General features: G+C 39.1%; 2 protein-coding genes across 11 annotated transcripts in view; one reads left to right on the top strand and one right to left on the bottom strand.

Moving 5' to 3' along the window:
• The window catches only part of LOC129771074 (kazrin), a 346,976-nt gene that overhangs the window by 238,877 nt on the left and 80,219 nt on the right, over positions 1-27,880 (bottom strand). The window lies entirely within an intron of this gene.
• LOC129767097 (uncharacterized) lies at positions 187-2,677 on the top strand. Its single transcript, XM_055767718.1, has 3 exons — positions 187-1,620; positions 1,720-2,604; positions 2,669-2,677. The coding sequence occupies exons 1-3, from the start codon at positions 187-189 to the stop codon at positions 2,675-2,677; spliced, it is 2,328 nt and encodes a 775-aa protein (XP_055623693.1).

The raw sequence follows: 27,880 nt of genomic DNA, 5'->3' as shown, positions 1-27,880 counted from the left end.
GTAACGATTGCGAGGTGGTTGACATTCACCCTCAATGGTAGACCGTGGAGGTTGCCACAAAAGACATAATCTGATTGATTGACGATAACTACTAGCTCTGTTAAAAGCCCTCGATCGAGAGAGATTTCTAATATTGTGATATAACTTGGATATTATAGGTTACGAGTTCACATTCAATCTTGGATCATGGAAGGCAAATACGTGCGAGCCACCAGCGGCTCCGATAGTGACCACAACGAGTTGTCTCATAATGGAGAAACCGGCGAAACCTCGATGCGTCCGGAAGACAAGGACATGGAAGTCAGCGATAGTAGCAGCTGCTGTGAGAGCGGCCAAAGCGATGCTTCAGACCGTGACGAGAGTTTTGATTCCAGTTCTGACATTTCTGACAGCCATAACGTTTCGGAGACTTCGGACGCATTGTTGGACGACGAGGAACAACATTTAAATACGGTGAATACACAAACTGCAATCCTCGAAAAATCACCGGAGAAACCAACATCCACGCCAACTAACGCAAATCTTGAGCTAGCCCACAAAATCGAACGACTCGAGAAAGTCGTAGAGAATTTAGTTCAAGCCATGGCAACCAATAAGCAACCGAACGGCGGAGTATTTACTGCCATTCACGACTCGACTGTTCCAGTTTCCAGGAACGAACACGGTTACAGCACATGTACCACCACGCGAGCCAATGTCCACGACAGTTGGAATATCTCCCATGAGCGCGTTGAGGGTTCCATTTCCTCACCAAGATGGGAACACATAAAACCGTTTCCCAACGGTATTCCCGCGAATAAAATGTGGGAGGAATGGAACCGATTTTTCGAAAACTTCGAACTTTCGGTGTCTCTGGGTAATGCTACCAACCCAGTACAACGATCGAAGTTGCTTTTCCTATGCTTGGGCCAAGAGCTCCAAGGAATCGTGAGAGCCGCGGATCTACGACCGGGGCTGGAAGAACCGAATTGCTACTCTATCTTCGTGAGCAACATTACAAGGTACCTCCAATCCATGACGGATACCGCGGCGGAGCACGAGGCATTCGCAGGAATGATGCAAGGTATTGGAGAGTCGGCGGTTACTTTCCATTCCAGACTACGGGAGAAAGTTCGTTTGTGCGGCTACAGCACCACAGATCAGGAGCGTTTTGTCAGAGCTCAACTGCTAAAGGGATTGCGTAACAGGGATTTGAGCAAAACCGCGAGAATATACAATTACGACACAAACTTCATTGTGCAATCCGCAACGAGGGAGGAAGCTTATGAAGCAGAAACGGCACAGCCGAGTGGTTCCGGAATTTCAGCAGTGCATCACGGCAAGTCCACGGACTCGCAACGAAAGCGTAATAGAGATGATCGAGAAATTAGAAACCAGTCGAAGCGGTTCCGCAGATCGGACAAGCGACCCGACGCACGCTACAACCGTTGTAACCGTTGCTACCGTCCCGTTCACAGAAGTGGGGCAATTTGTCCGGCACGGGATAAGAACTGTAACGGGTGCGGTGAACGAGGACATTTCTTGTCAGCCTGCCGAAAGCGACGTGTGAATAGTCTTCAAAACGATGCGGCCCGTGAAAATCCCCCTGGTTGGACCGATGAGGAAGAGGAGGACATAAAGGTATTAAACAAGTGAAGCTTGTAAATCTGTTTTTAAATAAATGAGAAGTTCGCTTGTTACTAAAAAAAAACTGTTTCAATTCGTGTCTTACCATTCCAGCACATAAATGCCCTTTCCTTTAATGACGTGCTGATTGACTGTAGCGTTGGGTCTTCCAATCCGATTACCTTCCTAATTGACTCTGGGGCCGATGTGAACGTCATCGGAGTTGACGATTGGAAACATCTAAAACGAGAGTTCCATAAAGGTCGGGCCGAGCTTTATCCGATTCAGCCATCCATACAGAATGGGTTACACGCATACGGTTCAAAAGAACCGTTAACCATCAATGTCGCGTTCAGAGCTAAAATCAATGTTCCTGGAACCTCCAACTCTTCGGTTGAGACAACATTTTACGTCGCAAATGAAGGACAGCGTTCGCTACTCGGTCGATCCACGGCGAGTGACATGGGTTTGCTGCATGTAGGACTATCCATCAATATCTGTGAGTACTCTGATGGGCCTGAAAAATTCCCGAAAATGCCAGGAATTAAAGTTAAGTTTAGCGTCAACAAGAGCGTTGTACCGGTGAAGAACGCGTATTACAACGTTCCAGCCGCCTTCAGAGAAGGAGCACGGAAAAGACTGCAGGAAATGGAAAACCTTGGCATTATAGAGCGTGTCACAAAGGCACCAGAGTGGATTAGCGGTATGTCGGCGGTTGCCAAAGGCAAGGACGACTTCCGGTTGGTTGTCAATATGAGAGGACCGAACAAGGCAATCAACCGTGAGTACTACCGGCTGCCGTTAATCGATGAAATGAAGACAATACTTCATGGAGCTCGGTACTTTTCGAAGCTCGATTTGAGCAACGCGTACTACCACCTAGAACTGTGTCACGAGTCACGTGATCTTACAACTTTCTTAACGGAAACGGGGATGTACCGTTTCACAAGATTAATGTTTGGCGTGAACTGTGCGCCAGAAATATTTCAGCGTGAAATGGTGCGGATCCTTGAGGGCGTTAAAAACAAAATCGTTTATATCGACGACATCTTGTTGTTTGCAGAAACCTTAGAGGAACTACATGTTACAGTGGCGCAGGTTCTGCGCATATTAAAAGCGAATAACCTAACAGTAAATACAAAAAAATGCGAATTCGATAAGGACAAGATCAAATTCTGTCATCATCACTTGGTAAACTCTGGTGGAGTGAATAAACAATACTCAACAGCCAAACAAGGTTGCCCCTTTTCAGGGCCACCAAATCATTATCAAAGAGTTTAACGATGTAATCCTTCGAACATCCAAAATCAACATATAGCCTAACGGAATCCTACGTCAACTATGCGGTCGTGTCTCGGACACAACCCTCCTTTTTTATTTGTACACAGTAGTGTATACAAAAAAAAAACTGAAATCAGATTTAAAAAAAAATGTATAAAAATCGATCACAAACATCGTGTCGCGAGACTTTTATATGTAGACATAGAAGATCTTTGGTATAGCCCAATCAATTTCGATCAGACAAAAACATTTCTCAAATAACGGAAAAGATTTTTAGTTTAGCTTCGCTTTTTCATGGAAAATGAAATGGTCAAACGAAAATGAAAAATGGAAGAGCAAGTTCAAAATTATCGGCTTGAGATATTTTTTGACGTGGGACTACGTCTAACCGGAGTATATCCGGGGTAAAATGAAAACCTAAACACAGAACATGCAGGAAAAAAATGAAAGATTCCGAATGCTTATAACTCGAACATTTCCTACTGGATCGGAAAGATGTATCAATTGTGAGTATCAATTGGTAGGGAATATTTCTACGCTTCTAACGCAATTAATAAATGTTAAGCGTTATCTAAACGTCTAACTGTCTCGTTATTATTGGCCCGATTAACGGTTTTCCCAATACAGTCATCATAACCAAGCAGATTTGGGGAAATCGGCAAGGAGAAGGAAAAGGAAAAGGAAAAGGACTTGTAACTTTGCAATAACAACATGTAAGCTTTACGAAACATATTTTTTTACAGGAATTAGTGGTTTTATTTCAATTTTATAACAAGCTATTTCACTGACATGCAACCCTAATCAACCTACAAATCGAAAAAAAACTATACACACCATTTGCTTAAAAACTCCGCTCAAAATATGCAAAGGTACAGCAATAAAATAAAATTAATCGATAATGGTACAAAATGATAATCAATTCGGAATTATTATCGGCGAACTACAAACTTTCACCGGGTACTAATAAAATAAACATTTAATCTAAATTTCCGTTCCCCTGTGGCCACCGCTGCGTGAAATTTGCAACCTTGTCCCCAACTCAATAACTACACGATAGACCCGTTGTAGTTAGTTGACAGTTATAATGTCGTTTCCGTCGGACGCGGACGGAACAGCGAACCCGCGGCGCGACAACGTGTACTTTCGGCTCCGTTTTGGCCCTTTGCCCCATATGGATGGCGCTCAGGCATATTTTGGCGCATGACTACATTTGACGGCGGGCGGCGTACTTTGCATACTAATAGACGCAATATTTCGCCACAGTGTTGGCCCATCTGCCAATCGCCGTTTTCGCACCTCATTTCGACGGTCGCCGTCGTCGTCGTCGGAATTACAAACCATAGGTGCGGCTCACTGCAGTACAAATTCGGCAACTTATTGCGACTCATTCAATGGGCAAGAGTCATCCCACGGACAATGCCATATTTGGGTGGCACTCGTGGGATATATTACAACGCACGGCGCGTGAATTTGCAACGTCACACCATACTTATCGCGGTCATAATAAACATGTTCTATGGGTCTCTAATTGAAATGCACTTCTTGTGAAATTGTGGGTTACATAGACCAACCGCACCATCCAAATTGCGAATGTGAAACATTTCATCATGTCCACACCTCGGACTGAGTTATTTTTCATTCGCTTATGTGGGTGTAGGTGTGAGTGTATGGGTTCGGTGCGAAAGCCAAATTTATTCACACCATATGCCTGCCTTCCATAATCCGTGGGGGATCCGGGATATATATGGGCTTCGGTGTGGAAGGCAATGGGATCCTACAGGCGGAAGATACGCTGCAGTAAAATTTAATTCATTGCCACATTTTCGCAGGGCGCTCGTTTCAGCTTACGTTCAACTTTTCTAGCGTGTTCCACTCTCGTATTTGCACCTGAAAACATCCAAGTTTTACATTTTTTATGTATCATATCACACACACACACACACAACCATCCGTGTATATAAATGCGCTAATAACGACCGCAGTATTGCGGAAGCCTCCTTCGAGATGTTGTATTGCACCGTGTCTACAGATTCTAGTACTGGAATGGAGTAATCGCCGGAAATGGCGAGGGGTTCTTCCCGTGTACTTGAACTAGATATGTGCGCAGAGCCGTCATACACAACTTGGAATGCTCAATTGGGTATTTCGCCGTTTGTTCCTTCAGCATCATGTACTGCCGTTGCGAATGACTTTTCTGGGACAATTGTCCTCTGATTTTCTGCTGGGGAAAATATGTTTCTAGCATGTCGTGCACGGGTTGAAGTAGGTGTATCACGTGTCGTTAAGGGAATCAGAAGGACTTGGCCGCAGTGCTCGATTCATACATGTAAGACCTGTGTTTAGTACTGCGATGAAGCTCGTAGCCCCGATGAGGAACTATTTAGCTGCTGATTGGTTGACCTTCTGGTGAATGCATAAAGAGCACAACACAGGAAAGGTGTGGAACTAGATAAGGTGTGATACACTTATACATGAACAAATATAATCAATTGAACTGAAATAAGTGAAAAAAACTTTTTAAGCCAAACGGTTTCTTTGTGCTTAAACATAATAATAATACAGATACATACCATACCCCTTCCTTCATTAATCAAGGACATTGATGAGACTAAAATAAAATCCCGGTGCATATGATGAAACCATTAAATGCGGATAATGGAAATCCAACGTGTCCCAAGATTTTATTTTAGTCTCATCAACGTCCTTGATTAATGAAGGAAGGGGTATGATAACTGCTAACTGCTATTTGCCTAATTATTTTTTAGCATTTAGTACACTATCTGTTTTATTATTTGTTTAATCAAAAAGGAACCGTTTGACTTAAAATGTTTTTTTTAAACTTATTTCATTGTCTAGTTTTTAGTACGTATCATTGGCATATTTCTCTATAATAAAACCATTCAATTTTTTTTAAATTTTTATGTATTACCTAATTTTCCTCGGAATATTTTTATGATGTACTGTATTCTTTTAGACTAATCATTTCATTTAATGCCGACATTGAGAAAATTGCAAAAATACATGGTACCCAAGTATGGAAAAGTTCATTCGCTCATTTCTCCACACCTAATTAGAAATCACTCTTGTATCTGCCTGGAATAATCATGGCGAAAAGAATGCAGCAAGCAATCATGAGTTCTAGAGGCAAAAGAACTGAAAAATTTAAACCCTCTTAAAGCCAAAAAGAAGAAGAAGAAGAAGAAGAAGCAATCATGAGATTGCACGATGAATCATTTTGCATTCTCCGACCATCTTCATTCGGGACTAAGAGTGAACATAACACAACAAAGAGTGGAAAACAACATTCAATGAATGAATACTTCTTTGGAAGGATCGCACGAAACAAAATAACGAGTGAGTCAATATAGACTGAATCTGCGTGTATGTATGATTTTATTTTCTCTTGTACTCTTTTCCTGGTCAGCATTCAAGTGCACATGAATTCACCTTCCCGCTCACCAATAACTTGCGTTAATATGGTCTTTTGCGTTGGCTTAGATCGTTTCATACTAGAAACAAAAAAAAAGGAAACAACTCGATTTTAACTACCTACCAATATTTTACCGCCGCGATCGAGGCTCAATGATTGATCATTGAGTGAAAAACGAATGAATTCACAGATACACTCGCTGGCTCAAGCAAAAGTTTCCAATTTGATTCTATCACCATCTAACGACATTCCGAGAGGCAAATGAGAGAATGCAAAATTCTCTCAGAATAGATGAGCGGAATCGAGACAGTATTTTTCCGTTTAACTCGAGTATGAACTTTGCGAAGATGATAGGGGAATGTTTTCTGTCTCAAATAAAGTGAGGCATAAACGGAAAATAGAAGGGTGAGTTTTATCCGTGAAAGAGTGTTGTTGAACGACTTTTGATGCGATTTTGCCCATTCCTGATGGTACCTACCCCACAGACATTAAAATATACAAACAAACAGGTAAAGCTGAATAAAACCATCTAAAAAAGTAATTGGTTATTAGGAGACTGCGACCATCTTGGATTTGAATTTTTCATGATCTACAATGTTCTCATAGCACTTTCATTTGATACCCATATTGATGGGGTATTGAAAAAGACGGGTGGGTAATGTCGGGGACATAACCGGAGTGACGTAGGACTATACAAAGGAGACAGCTTTTGTTAAATATATATTTTAAATATATTGTTTTATTTTCTTCTCCTACGTGAACACCTACCTATCTACCTGAAAAATGGATTAGTTTACTGTTTACTCTTTATGAATATGTTGATGGTTCTGAAAAGAACCTTTGGTGTTGTGTTTTTGTTATCACTCGATATTCCCATCTTGTTCGGTTAAACCTTCCTGTTTAGCTATTGCGTTTGCCACTCGCCACAGCTTTCACAGTTGGAAAATTTCTTCCCATCCAGCTTGTGACATGTTGTTCAGTAAATTACATTTAATGCGACGTGCCGGAGAAACACTTTGCCACTCACTGTTGCCTTGATGAGCGCCGAACCGAAGCTGCTCTGTTCTTGATGCGGGTTTTCTGATTGTCGTGAGCAGCTTTGCAAGCCAACTCGAGCACTCCGACGGCCGAAACTCTATAATCGCTGTTAGGTATACTGGTGCTCCGGCACCAATCCGTTCGGCCTAGTTACCCTAGTTACTCTTTTTTGGAAGGTTTAATGGCCCTGAAAAGCGCCTTGTTTTATGGAATGGTTCCAATTTAGAAAACTTAGTACTCGTGGTTTTGAAAAAAACTATTTCGAACGCCCTCGATGCCGCCTTGTTCTGGATTTGCCACCAAATCAGTTTGTATAAAGAACAAACTTTTTTCTTCTGCTACCAGATGCCGTTTTGCGATTGCGTTTGCCACTCGCTGCAACTGCCTGTTGTCTTGATGTCCTCCGAATGCGGGTTTTCTTATCGTCGCGAGCAGCTTTACCAGCCAACTCGATCACTTCGGCGGCCGAAACTATATAACGCCGGCTAGGTGGACTGATGCACTGGTACTAACGCGCTCGGCCTAGCTACCCTTGCGGGAAACTCCAGATCAACACGGTTCAAGCGGGATTTTGCCATTCCCTTCACTTTTCCTCCTTTACCATGTCCAAACATGGCTGCTTGGGTTGGTTTGTTGATGTGTTGTGATGCGAACCGATGTGGTGTACGGTTTGAATGAGAATGATCGTTACGGAAGGAAGGAAGGTATTGTATTATAGAGACTTTAAACTTTTTCAGTTCATTCGTCTTTAGCCTTGAGAAAGGCCCTTTGAAAACTCTACTCTACTCTACTCCAGCGTTACCACCTCCACCCTCTTGCCTTGAGAAAAGCACTCGAAACTTCGCCGTCCAGCTCGTCCAGCAACGATGTTGTCCAGTCGGTGTCCACACAAAGAATGATCGTTACAGCAGCGGAGCGGGGATTTTTAAGCTGACTGGCTGGCTCGAGAATTACGCATGTGTGAGACTGCGACCAATGTTTCGTTCATTTTTTTCTTTTTCCTTTCCAATCGTGCTTCATTCTATTTCGCTGCTGCTCTGGTTGCCGGTTTTGGTCGGTACGATTTGAGGAGCACAAAATGGACCAATCAAAAATGAGCACATAGTGCATTTTGACAATGCTTGATATTTCACAATTATTCAATTATTTATCTCAAGAAAAATGAAATGTTATTCGTTATGATAGATGCGTAGATATATTTCCTATCAATTGATGCAAAAACCTTTGCGATCTATTGAGAAATGCTCGAGTTATAAGCGTTCCAAATCTTGCATTTTTTCCTACTTGTTCAGTGCCTAGATTTCCATTTCACCCCCTATATCTTCCGGTTAGACGTAGTCCTACGTCAAAAACAAATCACCGTTTCACCGTTTTGTAGTGGTGGTCATTTTGAATTTGATTTTTTTATGAACTATGCTCTACTAGTCCTGCCCTTCCATTTGAGACTCATATTGATGAGTAATTATGTAAAAAATATACAAAAATTGCGCCATTTTGTTTTGGCAGCCATTTTGGATTTGGATTTTTTTTTATAAATAAATGTGATCTACTAATCAAGCCCTTTTATTTGATACCATTATTGATGGGATTCTGAGAAAATATGTAATCCGCCATTTTGTAGCGGCCGTTATTTTGGATTTGCATTTTTCACAAATAACTGTATTCTACTAGTTAAGCCCTTTCATTTGATACCCATATTGATATGATTTTGAAGAAAAAAATACATATTGCGCCATTTTGTGGTGACGGCCGTTTTGAATTGTATTTTTCATAAATAGCTGTGTTCTATTTTCCAAACCCTTTCATTTGATACTCATATTGATGACCTTTAGAAAAAAAAAACATTTTGCACCATGTGGTGGCGGCCGTTTTGGATTTGCCTTTTTCATAAATAAATGTGTTCTGCTAATCAAGCTTTTTTATTTGATACCCATATTGAGGGAGTTCTGAAAAAATATGTGATCCACCATTTTGTAGTTAACTGTATTCTACTAATCAAGCCCTTTCATTTGATACCCATACTGATGGGGTTTTAGAAAAACCCACATTGAGGAGGTTTTTGGGAAAATATGTAATCCGCCATTTTGTAGTGACCGCCATCTTGGATTTTCAAGATCATGGAATACGCAGTATTATAGTGACTGCAGAAATGAAGGTTTGTTCCAAATTTCAAACAATCGGTCAACTGAAAGGGGGCAAATTTCTGTTAATGTGGGACATGTTTGTATGTTTCTATGTTTGTGACATGTCTGTATTGTTACAAACATACAAACATACAAAGATACAAACGGGGCAAGCTAAATAAAACCGTTTATAACGAGGAATAAATGTGGATAAATCATCAATGGAAATCTCCAATGTTTAAGGCATAATTTATATGGTTCATATCTGTTAAATTGACCATCAATTGATTCTTTGGTTTCAGATACGTCATCGGAACTCAAAAGTAGAAGAAGAAGAAGTAAGAAGTAAGAAAAGTAAGAAAATGTTTTTATTCGCAAAGAAAATCTTGATGAAACAATGAGTGATAACAAGAAGAAGAGAAGGATGTTAGTGACCCAATGTTACATAGAGTGCAAAGGAGGTGAAATGTATTAATTGTCGAATGATCATCATAAACAATTCAAGATGCACAATGCACAGATGCACAAAAATTAATGTGAATGTCAGCATTTCTTTTCCGCTTCCATTTGTGGAGAACAGTTCATACTATTTGGAACAATTACCAATCGGAGCGTCAGTGGTTTCATATGTAAAAAGCAAAGCGTCATTTATTAATACTTGGTCGAGATTTCTTAAGCCAAATAACACGCCTTGAATGTATTCCGAGGGGCAAGCTCTTGAATACGCATGACCACAGTGCAAGTCGAAGGAAATTTCTTTGACGAAAAATCCCCCGGCCAGAACGGGAATCGAACCCGAACACCCGGCATGATAATGTGAGACGCTAACCACTCGGCCACGGGTGCACTAACCTAAAACACTTGCTACCCTTCGATAATTTTTCCTAAATACTCTGATAAGAATAATGTTTTGGTTAGACAATGTATTGAATATATTAATATAACATGTTGAAGTAATTATCGCTAGCAGTATAATTTTAAATGTTTTCACCTACTATCACCTACATATATCGCCTCACGAAACAGCCTAAACCCACATTTTTTTGTTGTTTTTTTTTGTTTGAGACACAGTCGACAATATCTCTATTTTCGGCTGAAGCGCCCGTTACCAACAGAAATCCGCACACAGTGCCTCTCGGCCGGGTCTTATTTCGCCACCACCCGAATAATCGTGGATAAGGTAAATTATTGACGGTTTGTGGTGTTGCATACGAAATGAGTCGCCCAACTACGACTGTTGGCCACTGTTAGCAAGTACGGCAGTGGAAACATTTTCCTGTCTCTAATTTGGCACAATTATGCACAATTATTAAACGTTGTCGTTCAGGCTGGAAGTGGTTGCTGTTGTAGCGTTGTTTGTTCGTTGTATTTTCGTTCCAAGAAGCCTTCCCGTACCCGGTTACGTTGCATAAATAGGTAACAATCATTAAAAAGATCATTATTCCTGGCCATAGATGTTGACCGTTCGTTGTGCATAGTTAATGAGGGACTAACGGTTTGAAGACAACTGAATCTCTGGTTGAAATCTGGATTCTAAACATAACTTGAGAACCATTGGTTACGCAACTATCCTGCCCAAAGTTTCTCATTCAGTTGAAATAAATTCAGTTAAAAAATTTCCAACAAAAAAGTCAATTCCTTGTTTCATTTGACGAAAACCATTCTGTGGTATCATTTCAATGGCCTTTACAAAATGTTGAATATTCCCATTCTAAAATACTCACAAATCCACGAAGATTAACTTTTTGAACGGAACACATGGGTGTTTGATTATTTATCTGTTGTGAAATGAATTTATCTGTTGTGATGATGAATTTCTTCTGGCGTATTTATGGTTAGTATGAAAATGTATTTAAAAAGTTTTGGAACTAAAAATATTGTTCATTAAAGTGCTGGAAGTTGCGCTTAAGTGCATGATTACCTCTCTGGCGAAACTAATTTCGAAAATTTTTCTGAAATATATTCTCTAACGTGTAGCGTAGCGGTTCTTCGAAATTTTAAAAATTGTCAAAATTGGTGGTATACGGTTTTTTTTTTAATTTTTGTCACTTCAAATGCGTATACAAAGTAAATCGGTTGTACAGATATATTTCGAAATAAATGTGCCGACAGGTGAAAACACAACGTTCGAGAAAATGCGTTTCATTAAACTCATACTACATTACTAAATGCTTTACTCTTACTAAATTTGTTACAAATAAGTTACGCAAAAATGTTGATATGAAAAAAATCGAATTTCTCGATTTTCCAGAGTCTCTTGAGATGATCAAGAGCTTAACATAACAAAATAAAACCGTTTAACGAACGGCCTTGCTAAACCATGAATTTAAGCGATAATATGTTGTCAATAATTTTCAATGCCTATCAATCAGACGCTGAACTGAAAAGGAAACGGGGGGTTATGAGTACGAAATGCAATCTAGAAATCAGCTGCGGAGGGTTTTATATTTTGCTATTGGAAAAAAATGCATAAAAACAAAATGATTTGTTGGTTCCATAGTTTTCGTACCACACATGGTCGGTGTTAAGTCAGAGGGTACCAAGTCGCAAAATTGAAAATTTCGAGTTATTGATTACATTTGGTTAAGCATTATGTAAGCTACATACCACATTTATCAGATTTATCAGATTTGGAAAATCATGCATACAGCAGGAATAACGGATCGAAATTGTTATGATTGGTCAACGAAAAACCCTCATAGTATGCAGTCAGAGCGGACCATGTACCATTTACCATGGCGAAATGGCTCTATATCATGTGCAGACAGAGTGGACCATGTGACGATCATTTGTATGTTGAATTTAAATAATATCCAAGTGCCGAATACAAACCAACAAAACATTTTCTTGAAACTAATAGTTACCTTGTCGAAATGTGCTTGAATCCGTTAGTGTAAAATGTGCACATTCTGAGTATATTTAAAAATAAACTTGGTCCACTCCGACTGAACGGATCAGTGAAAAATGCGGGTCTTCAGTGTTAAAGATCGCATAATGTACTATTTCAGATTTCGATTTAGGCTGTAACGATGGCAATGAATTCGAATTTGATCATTCTATTGACAAATACTGTCTAAGATGATTAAAAATGGGAAGTTTCTGCCTTAACTTGTTTACCGTGCAATCATATTCAGATGGCAGAGACTTTTATGCTGCACGCAACCAAATGTTTATGCAGTTCCAAACACACAATCCTCCTCGCTCTAATTTTCAAAGCATAATGGCACACTTTGACTCACAACTGTTAATTGATTGAGAAATATTTCGAAATCGTTCAGTCATAGTGAACCAACTCTTAAAAATGCTTCATTTGGTTCAGTCAGAGTGGACCATGTACGTATAGGGAGCCAAATAACTGCCTTTTTTGGCATGATACTTGATGTTTTTTTACAACTATCATAGTCAAAGTATTGCCAGAGAGTAGCTAACATTTCTGAGAACAATATTGAACGAAAAAAATTAATGATTTGAAAATTTCAGAGCATAAGCTTTTTTTATTATTATTATTATTATTATTGGATTATAGGCTGTAAGCCCGTTACCCTTCTTAAAATTAACATGAAAACATAAAATTTAAAACACATTTATATTTAGTTGGTTTCTAAAAAATAATCTTAATTTCTTTCGAATCTCATCCGTTGTCATACTCACGGAAACCACATCTTGTAGCACGTTAAACTCACGCATGAATCTAGTTGTCGGTTCGTGCTGTGTGTAGTTCCTGTGTCTTAGGGGTGGATTAAACACCCTCCGGCGACGAAGTGCAATGGGGCTGCTATTAAAGCAGATCCGGTCGTAGAGACACGGACTTCTGATCCGTCCGCTCAGTACATTGCAAAAGAATGTGATATCCGCGATCTTATGTCTGCTGCTGACAGTATCCAAGTCTACCAAACAGCAGAGATCTTCATATGCTGGCAGGTGTTCTCCTCTCCATCCTAGATTTCTCAGCGCAAACTTCAGGAACCTTTTCTGGACATTCTCAAGTCTTTGGATGTGCAAATCATATTGCGGTCGCCACACCACACTCGCAAAGTCCAGGTTGGACCGTACAAGAGTGGTGTAAATTTTAAGAATAGCATACGGATCGGAGAATTCTTGCCCGAAGCGACGAGTGAGTGCAAATAATTTTAGTGCTTCTTTTACTATTCGTTCTATGTGACAGTTAAAAGAAAGGGATCGATCCATCGTCACACCTAAATCGCGAACATTCTCTACATGTTGTAGGTTCGAACATCCTAGCCTATAGTTGAATGTTATCGGCTGAACTCTCCTTGTGTAGATCATGACGGAGCATTTGTTGGGGTTCACACTCAATCCGTTGCTCTCGACGAACCTTCCAAAATTGTGCAAATCCTGCTGAAGCAGATGGCAGTCATAGATGTCTTTCACGGGAAGAAATATTTTCACGTCATCAGCGTATATGAGGACATTTGCGTTAGTCAAGAAAGATGGTAATTCATCCATAACCATGACGAATAGAATAGGCCCCAAATGACTACCTTGCGGAACTCCGGAATGGACACCAAAGGACCTAGATGCGTTGTTATGCACTTTTACGTATTGTGTTCTACTCTCTAGGTACGTTTTGATCCATTCGAACATTTTTCCATGAATGCCGAAATCAGCAACCGCGCGCATTACACTGCTCATTCCTACCACGTCAAAAGCCTTACTCATGTCTGTATAAATACAGTCCACTTGACACCCTTTTGATATATAATCAGTGACGGTAGAGGAAAATTCACAAAGGTTCGTCACTTTCCGTAGACTTTCCTTTTAAGAAACCATGCTGTGTTTCTGAAACTCGGTCAATAATGCGCTCGTAAATGTGGAAGTAAACAAGTCGCTCGAACAGTTTCGGTATCGCAGATTGAATTGCGACGCCCCGGTAGTTTTCAGCATCTGAACGAGAGCCCTTTTTATGGATTGGAATAACATGTGAGATTTTCCACAGTTGCGGAAAGTAGCCGGACGAAAGCGAAGCATTGAATAGCATAGTCAGCGGTTCGACAAGTTCATCCTTAAATTCTTTCAATGATTTTGTGGAGAGTCTATCTGGTCCTGCTGACTTACCCGAGTCTAGATCCAGTAGACCTTGTTCCACTTCACGATACGATAACTCCAGCAAGTCAGCGGTTCTGTAGATTGAAGAGTCGACGGTATTCGGATGGTCGTTCTGATAAACGCTCATAAAATACTCTGCAAAGAGCTCGGCGGTCTCCTGTCCACAAGTCGAAGATCGGTTACCATAGGTTATTATCTCCGGAATTCCACTGTTCTTTCGTCTACTATTCACAAATTTCCAAAGCATTTCCAGAGCATTAAACTTTATGTTCGGTTTTCTCGAAATCATAAAAATGTCACACTTAACTGACTTAACATCGACAATATATGCATCCTTGCATAATTCCACCATGAATCGCGGATTATTGACTAATAACAAAATAAATGCCTTCAACAGTCATTGTTTTCACCTGACACATCTCCTTCAGAAAACCAAACTGGAGAATACCTAATGAACTGGTTAGGTGATGTACGTTTCACTGGTGGAAAGCCTTGAACATGAAAGTCTGCAGCAACAGCATTTTCTGGGATATATGTTTAGCTCTTGAAACCCTTCATATTTCGAAATAATGGTAGAAAAAACCAGGGCTGTGGAGTCGGAGAAAAAATTTCCGACTCCGATTCTGTCTCCGATTCCCCACAATTATCAGTCCCAACTCCGACTCCACCTTCGACTCCTATAAAAAAATAAAATAATTCGAAACTAGGTTTTTCTTAAGAACGTTTTATTTACGATTTTCTCTGATCAGACAATAAAAATAAACATCAAAATTAAGAATGCTCGTAAAAACCAGGGCTGTGAAGTCGGAGAAAAATTTCCCGACTCCGACTCCGATTCCCGCTGAAAAAAATTAAATAATTCTCGAAAGCAGGTTTTCATTAAGATGTTTTTTTTTTAAATTTATCGCATCCCACGTAGTTATTTTTTCCTTTTTCACGATTCACTTCTGTTGTGCTTTTTCTATGATTTCACAGATAGCAAGGTACAAAAATCAGGATCATTTCAGAAAAATCAGGCAAAACTCAGTGTTTGTCAGGAAATCAGGCATCTCTGAACATGATGGTAAATTAACATCGAAGTTTCTCTATCATAAAAAAAATGTTGATTGAGCAAAATATTTTGATTTTATTTGGTCAATCAAAAGACTCCATAGTCCAGGAAAAAACATGTCACAACAGTAGCGAAACAAGAATCACTCAAATGCACTTGTTTATTCAGATTTCAACATGTATTCTGAACATTCTCTTCGATGCTGCTGTTGATACTGCTGATGTTACTGATGAGTGTGCTGCTCGAATACTACTCCTGTTGCTTTTCAGGCTCAGTCCTGGTTGTAATTTCTTTCTAATGTTGTCAACTGCTTTATAGTTGGAAAATAACTGCTTGCTCCTTATTGCTAGGCCGCTATACTAGCTGGCAGGAGAATCACAAAGGAGTGGGGTTGTTACGCTCCCTTCTTTTTAGGAACTGAACAAACGTAATTGACGAATTTACACAAAGCTGAATCAGCTCATGCGACATTTACATTAGAGCTCAGAACCACAAAAGTGAGGGTGTTTGTTTATTTTACGCACTGAAAAGCAAGATTCGCTGGTGATTATTCATTTTATTTCTGTTCAGATTCACTTCAACCATTAGATGTCGTCAGTATATGGTAAGAAAGTTAGGGCTTTGTATATTTACGATGGTTTCAACACGCGATTGGACCAAAGTCATTGATAATCTTCAAAAAATTTAAGTTTGATGATGCATACCGGTTATTGATACTATGGATAATTGCGATGAAATCGATATAATATCAAATTGGCTGATATCATTGATTATGTAGGGGCCGATACCAGAAGGATTTGCAGTATTTTTAGCGCAAAACACCCTATTCGTCGTTTACATAGTTGAAAAAAATTAAAGTTACAATACTTATAACAAGTTATTCCTAGTAATAAACGTAGCACATTGTAAAATGATGATTTTCTAACCTTTTCAGCATGGAAAGAATACATGAAACCGGGAAATTTGTAGATAACTTCTGATTTTTCTAGAAAATTTTAACGAATTTCATACCCAAAAAACAAAACATCCTCATTTTACTCGCTGCGCCATCTGGTTGTAAATCCAACGTAAATTCGTCAATAGAGAAAAATGGAAAATTAGAAATGGAATTGATCAGTCGTTTCAATGGTGTGTTTTGAAAGGGATAATACTTGTGATGAATTTTTCTAGTGAGTTTTATGAATGATTTCCAGGTACTTTTAACCAAAGTGGTGTTTCCAGACTTTATTCATTTTTACAAAACAAACGACCATCGAAGAGATTTCCAAGAAATCGTTATCAGCCTCATGCTGCTTCAGAAGCCGCAGGTCCCTTTTCCTGTTTCATGGCTCATGGTTCATAAAAGGCATCACTTGATGGAAATACGGACATGTTAAGAAGAACTTCAATTATATATTTGGAAACACATGTTTCCCAAAACTCGAATGCAGTTTCTTGCAATTCATTATACTGTTTTTCGAATTTATCGACCGAATGTTTTACAAAAAAAGTGTTTTTCAATGTTTTTTTTACTGAAATAAAATTATCCCTATCCGATTATCCCTAAGGTCTCGACGAGTGCATGGTTCAAGGGATTGAATGTAGGTCGTGATTTCATTCGCGTGATATCTCGGCTTATGTCCAATCACTACAACCTACACGCGCATCTCTATCGCATTGGGCTCGCAGCAAACAATCTTTGTGATTGTGGCGATGGCTACCACGACATCGAGCGTGTTGCCTGGTCGTGTATCCGGTTCCATGCTGCTCGCTCTCAGCTCTCTAGAGCACTGAGAGCACAAGGCAAACAATCGGATATCCCCGTCCGGGATATCTTAGGTAGCCGTGGTCCTGATCTTCTGCTTCATCTATACCTGTTCCTCAGAAACGCCGATGTCAACGTTTAATGATGTTTCCTTCGTTGTGTCCCTGTTTCATATCCCTCCTAGCCGATCGATAAACTATTACTTAGTCGCGGCAATACATACACACACTCTTTACATATACACGGGCCAAAGGTTGTGCAGTCCACTGAACATTCAACAAGAGCCAAAGGTTGTACCGCTCATGACAACTCTACACGAACTGATGATTGCGCCGGCTAGTGACCATTCTATCCTGGATTCCTCGAGTCGAGAAAGATGCACCACGCTAGATATGGGTTACAGACTAGGGGGGCGTTGCTGATTAATGGTCAGCTGCATCCCAATAGGAATTATCCCGTGTCGGGCACACGTACTGAGCATTGGAGAAAACAACATCACAATTACGAAAACACTTGTAATACTAACCTCGAGCCAACCGCGAGTAATCGGTTACATATTACTAACATACAGGGTGGGCCATTTAAAGTGGACCAATGGATTTGTTTTTGCAATAGCAAAGTAAAGAAGTGGAATTTTAAATTTTTTTTTTGAAATTCATTTATTTTGGTCCAAGGAGATTTGTGCTAACTACCTTTTTGATTGTGATATCTCGTAAATGACCGCCTCTGGCCTTGACCGCAAAATGTGCCCTTTTTTCGGCATTTTCCATCACTTTGCCCAATGTTTCGGCCGATATGGCAGCAATTTCTTGTCGGATATTGTCTTTCAGCGCAGCCAGGGTCCTTGGTTTACCAGTGTATACCTTGGATTTTAAATATCCCCATAAAAAAAAGTCAGGAGGCGTCAAATCAGGTGATCTCGGTGGCCAGTCATAATCGCCGTTTTTCGATATTAATCTTCCGGGGAACATTTCGCGCAATAATTTGGTCGTGGCAGTCGCTGTATGGCATGTAGCGCCGTCCTGTTGGAACCAGTAATTGTCTAATTCATTTTCACGAATAAATGGCGTCGAAGAGTGGTTCGAGCGATGCCTAACTCTTGCGAACGATGGCGACCTGATGTCGATGGAGTCTCTGCAACACTGGCTCGAACGGCATCAATATTCTCGTCGAAACGTCTTGGTCGTTGTCTGGACAGATGACTGGCATTACCAACACTACCAGACGATATAAATTTGGCATATAATCGACGTATAGTGTTGTCTCCAGACGATGTTTTAACTTTATTTTTATTTTTCCACGCACGTTTAGTTAACACAATTAAGAAGTTATTTTGAATGTACAGCTGAACAATTTCAGCGCGTTGTTTAGGTGTGTATTGTTCCATGGTTAAAATTGTACTGAAATGACGCTTCCAACGCGGTATGACATTTGTTAATCTGACATCTCTGTCAAAAGTTATGGAGTTGCCAGATGCTTCCACTTTAAATGGCCCACCCTGTAGATAATAAGAAAAATTGTCAAAGTATTGGACTCCCGGCCCCGTGAGGCTAACGCCATATGAGCCTTGATAAAAATATATATTTTGGAAAAAAAATATGTACGGATAAGTAGGAGTTTAACGCTAGCGAGAGGAATAATTTTGTTCTCTCATCGTTTGTCTGTCCAGTAATTAAAATTAAAAAAAAAGAGAAAGCGATAGTAAAAAGAGTTGAATACGCTTCCCATTACTTTTCAAAATTTGACTGTCCCCTTCTCCCATCAGTACAGTCATTTCAAAAAATTAAATTTTGCACACACAAATGAATTTAGTTTTCCGTACATGCGAAATATCGCTTTCATGTAACTTAACATACCGAAATATAATTACCAGTGAAATAAATTTCAAAATTGAACCTCTCAAAATTCTTAATACCGAAGCCGCAAACATTACATCCATACTCGGAATTATTTATGATCTCTTTTGTTTCCCTTTTCCAATTTCGATCAGTATTCATAGGGTGGTTTATATATTGTAGGATAACATGTAGAAGGGGTTCTCATTGACAGTTATTTGAAATCCAAAATGTACCGGACCGCACTGTTGTTCTTACTACCCCTATTAGTGTCGCGAAGCGCTCGATTTTTGGAGCTTGAGCTTGAGCTTGGGTAGACTGTACAATTCGTAGTTGCTCTCCGTGATTGACCTGAACCAGCGAAATTGCACAAAGAACACCCAGAATGACGGTTGGGAGTAGCAAATCATTCTCATTGTGCAAGTTTCGGTTATTCAAGCTTTGAATAGTCAATAACGACGCCGGCCACGTCCTTACAGTCACCGGGGGAAGGGAAGGAATGTTAGTATGATACTCGCCGTCCAAAGGCCAGAAAGGTTGCCTCTGTAGCGTGGTTCCCTAGCGATTATCATGGAAGGGATAGTTGTTAGTGGGGAGAGGTACGAATCAGGATTCCCTGTGGTATGTGATGTGATTATGTAAACACGAGATAACGACCACATGACGAAACGAAAATCGGGAAATCTCAAATCTCACAACAAGTGGTTGAAATTATTATCTTTAGGTCACTGAGAGAACTCCTCTAAAATTAATCGAACCGACAATATTTTCATTATTTTTCATTTAACGCGCGTGCTCTTCATATAATTCCAATCGCGCGACGAAAAGATATGTTTGGGTAAGCTGAGAAGGTTACCAGAAGAACTGAAAAGAAACCTATTATTCAAAGTACATGCCTCTCGTATAACGTCAGAGGTACAGGGTAACTTCGATATAACGTACATTTTACTTTCAAAATTGTACGTTGTATCGAATTGTACGTTATATCGAAGCACAATAAAGAACTCTGAAACGTGCCTTAAAGGGTGTGTCACATCAAATTGCATCACGGAAAAAACGCTGTAGAAATTTAATTTTTAGGAATTATATCTTCAGCTTTCGCTTATAATCAGATAAGAGTGTATAGATCACGTTGGCCATGCTTCACTGCCAATTTTTCGTAAATTTGGAAAAATGTCGTCGAACGAAAAATAGCGTCGTGAATTAATCCTGTGCACTCATTTCAAGAATCCGGAGTTGTCACATCGGGACATCGGTAAGATGCTGGGAATCGTCCAATCCACGGTCAGCAGAGTACTAAAACGATACTTCGAGAACCTAACCATCGACCGGAAGGTGAAGAACGGCAAAAATGGATGCTCCGTCAGTGAAAAAGATCACAAGCGCGTAGTTAAGCAGGTCATGGGATGTCGCCAAGAAGCTGAATTTGTCAAGTTCATTCGTCCAGCGGACCAAGCAGCGGGAGGGCCTGCGTACATACAAGGTTCAGAAGGCTCCTAACCGCGACGAAAGGCAAAACATGGTGGGGAAGACGCGAGCCCGGAAGCTGTACACCGAAATGCTGATGAAGCCGCATTGCCTGGTAATGGACGATGAAACCTACGTCAAAGCGGACTTTCGTCAGCTGCCGGGCCTGTTGTTCTTCTCCGCAGAGGACAAATTCAGCGTTCCGGAGGAGATTCGCAAGCAGAAACTATCCAAGTTTGCCAAAAAGCACATGGTGTGGCAAGCGATCTGCTCTTGCGGAAAGCGGAGCGCCCCCTTCGTGATGACCGGCACGGTAAACGGGCAGGTTTACCTTAAGGAGTGCTTACAGAAGCGCTTACTACCACTATTGAAACAGCACGAGAGCCCGACCATCTTCTGGCCGGATCTCGCTTCGTGCCACTATTCAAAGGAAGTGTTGGAGTGGTACGAAGCCAACGGGGTCACCTTCGTGCCAAAGGAAATGAACCCGCCCAACGCGCCGGAGCTTCGCCCAATAGAGAAATATTGGGCGATTATGAAGCAGGCCCTCCGGAAGAACCCAAAAGTTGTCAAATCGGAGTCGGACTTCAAGAGAAAATGGATTTCTGTTCAAAAAAAACTACAACCTGACGTTGTACAGAACCTTATGGACGGGGTAAAGAGGAAGGAGCGAGCATACGGGCTTGGGCTCGAAGTATAAATAAAAAGAAAATGCCCAAAGTTGTTTAATAGTTTTTATTTTACTGTCTAAAATTTTCAAAAGGATCGGTCTACTGGGCGAATTTCTACAGCGTTTTTTCCGTGATGCAATTTGATGTGACACACCCTTTATAATACTTCATTGTGTTGCTGTTTGAGTAAGGTTGATGAATAAAATCAATAAGAAGACGAAGCCAACTTTGCTCATGATGTTTCCCTTCGTTCTGTTGATTGATGTTTGATTCATTTAGAATTCGCAATCATAAAACAGTTGTATTTCGGGATTGGTTAAAGTTTCAATACAAGCTTGAGTATCAAAATACAGATAATTTATTGTTCTTTCAGAAAAAAAAAATATATTGAAAAAATATTTTTTTGGACTTTGATAATGTGTACGTTATATGGAGGTAAAATGTACGTTATATCGCGTGACGTTATATCGAGGGTACGTTATAACGAGGGTACGTTGTATCGAAGTTTCCCTGTATATCTTTGGGCATCCCGAGAATCCCTCTGAACTTATAGAATATGAACTTCTCGAAAATCAATTGTACTCTTTAAATAACTCTAATCGCGGTAACGGAAGGTTATCTTTGAGAAACCTGAGAAGGTCACCAAGAGAACTCTAAAATTAATAGGAACGAAGATATGTTCTATTATTCAATGGGCATGCCCCTCATATAACTCCAATTGTGGCGACTGAAGATTATCTTTGGGCAACTTGATAAGGTCACCAAAAAAATTTCTCTAATATTAATCGGGCCGTCGATATATCCCGTTATTTATCACAAGCATATTTCCGAAAGCGTAGGGCATTTATAAAGCTGTTAACTTACATACGTATTTACACAACATCAACACTTATATTTACATAAAATAGATTTAGATTCTGGAAAAATCGAAACGAGAAGGTCAAATTCAGACACATATATTCTATCACGAGTATTTGAAATAAGGAACCAAGTGGGAAACGCAGAACAAAAAACAAGTCTCTTTCGGAAAAACATAACATTCCCCACTTCTAAAGTATTTAGTCACTATTTTAATGAATTAAAACTCTTTGGTACGCAATACTTTAATTTTTTTTTCACTGGGGTGACCTTAATTAATAATAATGAAAAGACATCAAACTTCCATGAACTAGCGACTAAAACTGATATTCAAACTGATTATACTTTAATTCAACACATCATTCGACTCTCGGTTGAGACAACGATACCTCATATCCATATCCCTAACCTGATCCATCCCACAAAAATTGTTGCCCCTCTAACCTCGAGTAAACCGAGAGTAATCGGTCGAAACCTACTAAACATAGATTTAAGTTGAAATTCTGTAAAAACATATCATGAATTAGTGGCTCCGCAAAGCTCATGCGATTGAGCCTTACAAATAAATGAATTGGAAAAAAAACACATCATTCAATTTGTGTATTAACTGGATTCTTTTCGACGAAACTGTTCCTGCCTAATCTTTTACGTGATTTTCTTGAAATTACGCGATTATTATTATACGCAATTTGCTCGAAATTACGCGATTTTTTTTGCGTCCGCATCAATCGCGTGAAAAATGAATTCAGTGTACTAGTGTCATCCTTATAGCAAAAAACAAGTAATTTTATGGAAAACAAATCAATCCAGTTTTCCTAGTGTTAAATTTTCATTCATGCCTTTTTTGGATAAACTGTTATAGTGAAAAAAACAAAATAAACAAATTAAAAAACTAATTAAATTAGTATACAGTCAACTCTCCCTAACTCGATATCCAAAGGGACCATCGAGTTAGGGAGGTATCGAGATACAGAACATTTTTTCCTTATTTTTTTATGTCTTAAATTGTCATATATTAGGGTAAGTGTCCCAATTATGGTATTAATTTGAATTTTTGATTCATTCCCTTAAAGTGAAAAAACACCTTTCTCATATAAAAAAAATATTTTTTCCATAATCTTTCAGGAGGTGATAGACGGTTATATTTCACGAAAAAAATCCTTCTACGCATATGTTAGAATTTCAACGATGACAGACTTATAGAACTTTTTCTTTGTTTCGGATTCTGTTGGCTCAAACTGACTCTACATTGAAAAGTATGCTACGTAATCCGATTTTGTTGCTTTCATTTGAAAGATGAGAAAATTTAGTACAGGATATAGTAGTGGAACATCTAAATTAGTGGATTAAAATAACATTTTTGAAGTGGAAAATTTAAAAGTTTTTTTTATTTGTAATTATTAATTTTATCCTAAAAATTCATACTAAACTTGATTGTTTCTATCAATTAAATTAAAGCTCTCTAACCTCTCTACAATTTGTTCTTTGACGAACAAACTTCTATCTCTCTTAATTTCGCTGCAATATCGATATAAACAATTCCTGATGAAGAAATTGAATTCTGATTAATCCACTGTACTTATAAAAGCCACTTAAATTTCACCTTAATGCTGAAAGGTTAATTTTTTTTCTTGAAATTATTCATATTTGAATTATAAAAAAAAACTTTTTTGTTCCAAACTGTATACAATCGAGTCCTAAATTTTACATAATCGAATCATATATAATCGAGTTTGTATATAATCGAGTCCGACTTGCACGAGGCACTAGGTTAACAAAGAAAATATTGATTAAGTATGTTACTCAAACTGAATTGTAACGATCACGCAGGAACTGTTCAATCACAAAGAAATGTTCGAATAGTTTCACAGGAACATTTTCAGTTGATTTCAATATTCCGGACATATTCTTTAGGTTTGATTTAACGTTCGAATTAACACCTCAATAGAACTACTATCTTCAGCGTTTTTCTCAGGTTTTTCAACACTTTCTAGTATATCGTTATCTGGCATCAGATCACAGCAAATCACGTTTTGGTCCTTTTTGCACTAATTATTAAAAGACATTGAGCAATCGAACGGTATTGTACCGTCGACATCGCTCACGACACAATATCACTACCGTCCATGTTGGTTGTGCTTTAAAGTTAGGATTTCCCAGTTTCTGGACAAATTCTCAAGCCATATCCCGAAGAATAGAAGAGGGGTAAATTATTTTGTCTAGCTTGACAAGACACAAATTCATTGACCGCTCCAGCTTCTCGATTCTGACCAACCTTATATGCTTTTGGTCTAGATACAATTTTCCATTCCGATTCCATTTTTACTTTAGTTTGAGTAGTGTTGATACCGCACTTTGTGCAATACTGAAATTATTTGCAGCTTCAGACCCCTTCCGTCCATAATTTTCGACCTGCTCGATGATGCTCAAACCTTGCGCAATGGTTAGCGTTTTGATTGTTCGCTTGAAAGGTTTCTCGTGGTTTTCCATACTTGAAAAGAAATTGTTTGATGACACTTTCAAGGGCAATTGAAATCTGAGGTAATAACGCACAAAAACATGTACGCGAAAATCAATCGAGTTAGGGAGGTGAAAATCCATGGAAAAATGAATCAAAACACATCGAGTAAGAGAGGCATCGAGTTAGGGAGGTATCGTGTTATGGAGAGAAGAATGCTTGTAAAATCGAAGGTGCCATGAAATCCATCGAGTTAGGGAAAAAATCGAAATACAGAACATCGAGTTAGGGAGAGTTGACTGTATAATGGAAAATAACACGACATTTCATCTAAATGTGAGTCTTGTTTGACTTTAATAATGGTATTTTTTATTTTGTTTTTTTCCTAAAAAATAGCATCCTAATAGCAAAAAACAAGTAGAGTAAATGATCTTGGTTTGTCCGATTTGGGGTGTTTTTACGCAACTAGTAAATGCAAATCGATTTTTATTCATTAAAATCACATATAATCGATACGAGTTTGGGTTTGTTGAGAAGCCCTGAGTCTCTAGTTGCTAATATTACCATAAGGCGTTGAAATTATTCAAATTTTTATGTTTTTTAACGATTTTCGTCAAAGAGGAATTATGATCATGGTTTGCCCAAAAAATGATCATGGTTTGTCCGGTTTTAGGAATCATCATTTTTGAATGAAAAAAATCGAATTTTCAAGTAGATGTTGCATTTCTTATTGCTTGAGTTTACTGCCATCATATTGATCCATTTATAATTTAGACTTTCTTCAGAATATTGGCTTTTTTGGGCCATTTCAAAAGTGTTCACCTCAACACATTCAACACAGAGAAACTTTATTTCTGCCATGCACGAAGGACACAATAAACAAACTGCAGCGCGCCAAGCGGTTGCCATAGAAATCATGTGGACAAAATAACATTATTGAATTGCACAACTCATGATCAGAATTGAGTTCATCAAAATGCGTTAATGTTATGGTTTAGCTTTGTAAGTCTGATGCAAATGGTGTGCAAGCATGATGTTTACAATATTTGTAAGTGTTATAATTCAGAAAAGGTCTGAATACGTGCGAAATAATCATCTGGTGATCGAATGAAAGTTAGCTCGAGTGAGGGGCGCATTGACACCAATTGATAGTGTATTTTATAATCCTTCAAAACATGTGATTCCGTGAAAATATACTATAAAACTACTTTAAATCATGAAAAAAAGTCACAGGAAGGTTGTGTCCGAGACACGACCGCAAAGTTGACGTAGGATTCCGTTATGCTATCTGTTGATGTTGGATATGTTTGATGGATTACATCGTTAAACTCTTTGATAATGATTTGGTGGCCATGAAAAGGGCCGTTTTGTTTGGTTTTTGGATATTGTTTGTTCACTCCACCGGTGTTTACCGAGTGATGATGACAGAAAGATGGTAAACAATCGTTGGATGGTGCGTATCAGATAAAAGATACCGAAGTGGAACGAGGTATGATGAAAACCGCCCTCTGTAATCCTAGACGAGATGCCTCCTATGTTATGTATGGATGAAATAAAGAAAAAAAAAACTCACCAATGTAATATAAGATAATTATCAATACCGAATATGCAGAGCATATGGGAAATCACTTTTTCTAATATTTCTTCATTTTTCCAATTTTTCTCGCCGTATAAACTATCCGTATCCCTGGGTGAAAATAAACACAACAAAACAGACAGCATGAACCAAACGACCCGTTCTCGAGCGGGAACACTTCTTCTTGAATGGCGTTAACGTTCCCTGTGGAACTTTTGCCGTCTCAACGTATGCATTGACTAGCGTCATTTATTAATACTTAGTTGAGATTTCTTATGCCAAATAACACGCCTTCAATGTATTCCGAGGGCAAGCTCTAGAAGACGCGTGACCACAGTGCAAGTCGGAGGAAATTTCATTGACGAAAAATCCTCCGGCCAGAACGGGAATCGAGCCCGAACACCCGGCATGATAATGTGAGATGCTAACCAGTCGGCCACGAGTGCACTCTCGAACGGGAACACACCTTGGGTTTTATTTATGAAAATTGAAATAAATCGTTTCATATATCAAGTCATTTTTAACACAACTGCTACCATATACAATTTTACACTTACACTTGTGCTAAATTTTTCACAATATAAGATCGGTCATTGATATGAAATTTTACTAAGCAACCAACATGAAAGTTCCAAATTTAACTTTTATTTGCTAGAATTAATCGTATCACTCATCTTATTTGCAATATAAAAAGGCCCCTGACTTACATACATTTGCAATGCCGATTTTCCCTGGGTACCTTGGTTTTGATGTCTCTGTTAGGAAACACACCTCGGTACGAGCAAAAGTTCATCCTACTTTCATGTATTCGCAATGTCGATTTCCCCAGGCAGCTGTCTCTGCTAGGGAATACATTTCGGTAGGAACAAAACTCCCCCTACTTTCATGTATTTGCAATGTCGAATTCCGCAATGCAGCTTGATTTAGATGTCTCTGTTAGGAAATACATTTCGGTAGGAACAAAAGCACCCCCTACTTTTATGTATTTGCATTGCCGATTTCCCCCAGGAAGCTTTGTTTTGATGTCTCTGTTAGGGAACACATTTCGGTAGGAACAAAAGCTCCCCTACTTTAATGTATTTCAATGCCGATTTTCCCCAGGCAGCTTGGTTTTGATGTCTCTGTTAGGGACCCGCCGCATGTTTCGTCAATTTCGACCAATCAGAAGTGGGTTTTTCCGTTAGGATAGGGGTTGAGATTTTTCAATTGTTCGATAGTTAGTTTCATGACATATATTATTTTCTTCAATATAAAAAATTGTTATGGAGTGCCGGAATCGATTGACGCAAACATTTCATCAATCCATCATGAAATGACTGAGCAATAAGCGCTTGAAATTGGACAATTTTCACGATGTGCTCGATTTTCGATTTTCAATTTGTACCCCAATATGTTCCCGAAAGACGTAACCCTACGTCAAAACAATTTTATTTCTATGTTTTGAAACATTCGAATACCTGGTGTGTGTGCTGAATTAGAGTATTCAAAAAAGTGGACAAACCATAATCATATTTTCGACTGGACAAACCAAAATCATTTACCTTAAAGGCGTTAAACTCTTTGATAATGATTTGGTGGCCTAAGCCCCCTCTTGTACAGTTTTTACGTCAATGATATGGATGATTGTCTAACTAGAGACTGCACGCTGAGACAACTTGCAGACGATGGAGTTATTT

The sequence above is a fragment of the Toxorhynchites rutilus genome, chromosome 2, assembly GCF_029784135.1.
Source record: "Toxorhynchites rutilus septentrionalis strain SRP chromosome 2, ASM2978413v1, whole genome shotgun sequence".
Classification (NCBI taxonomy): Eukaryota; Metazoa; Arthropoda; class Insecta; order Diptera; family Culicidae; genus Toxorhynchites; species Toxorhynchites rutilus.
This window is presented reverse-complemented; position numbering and strand designations above follow the sequence as displayed.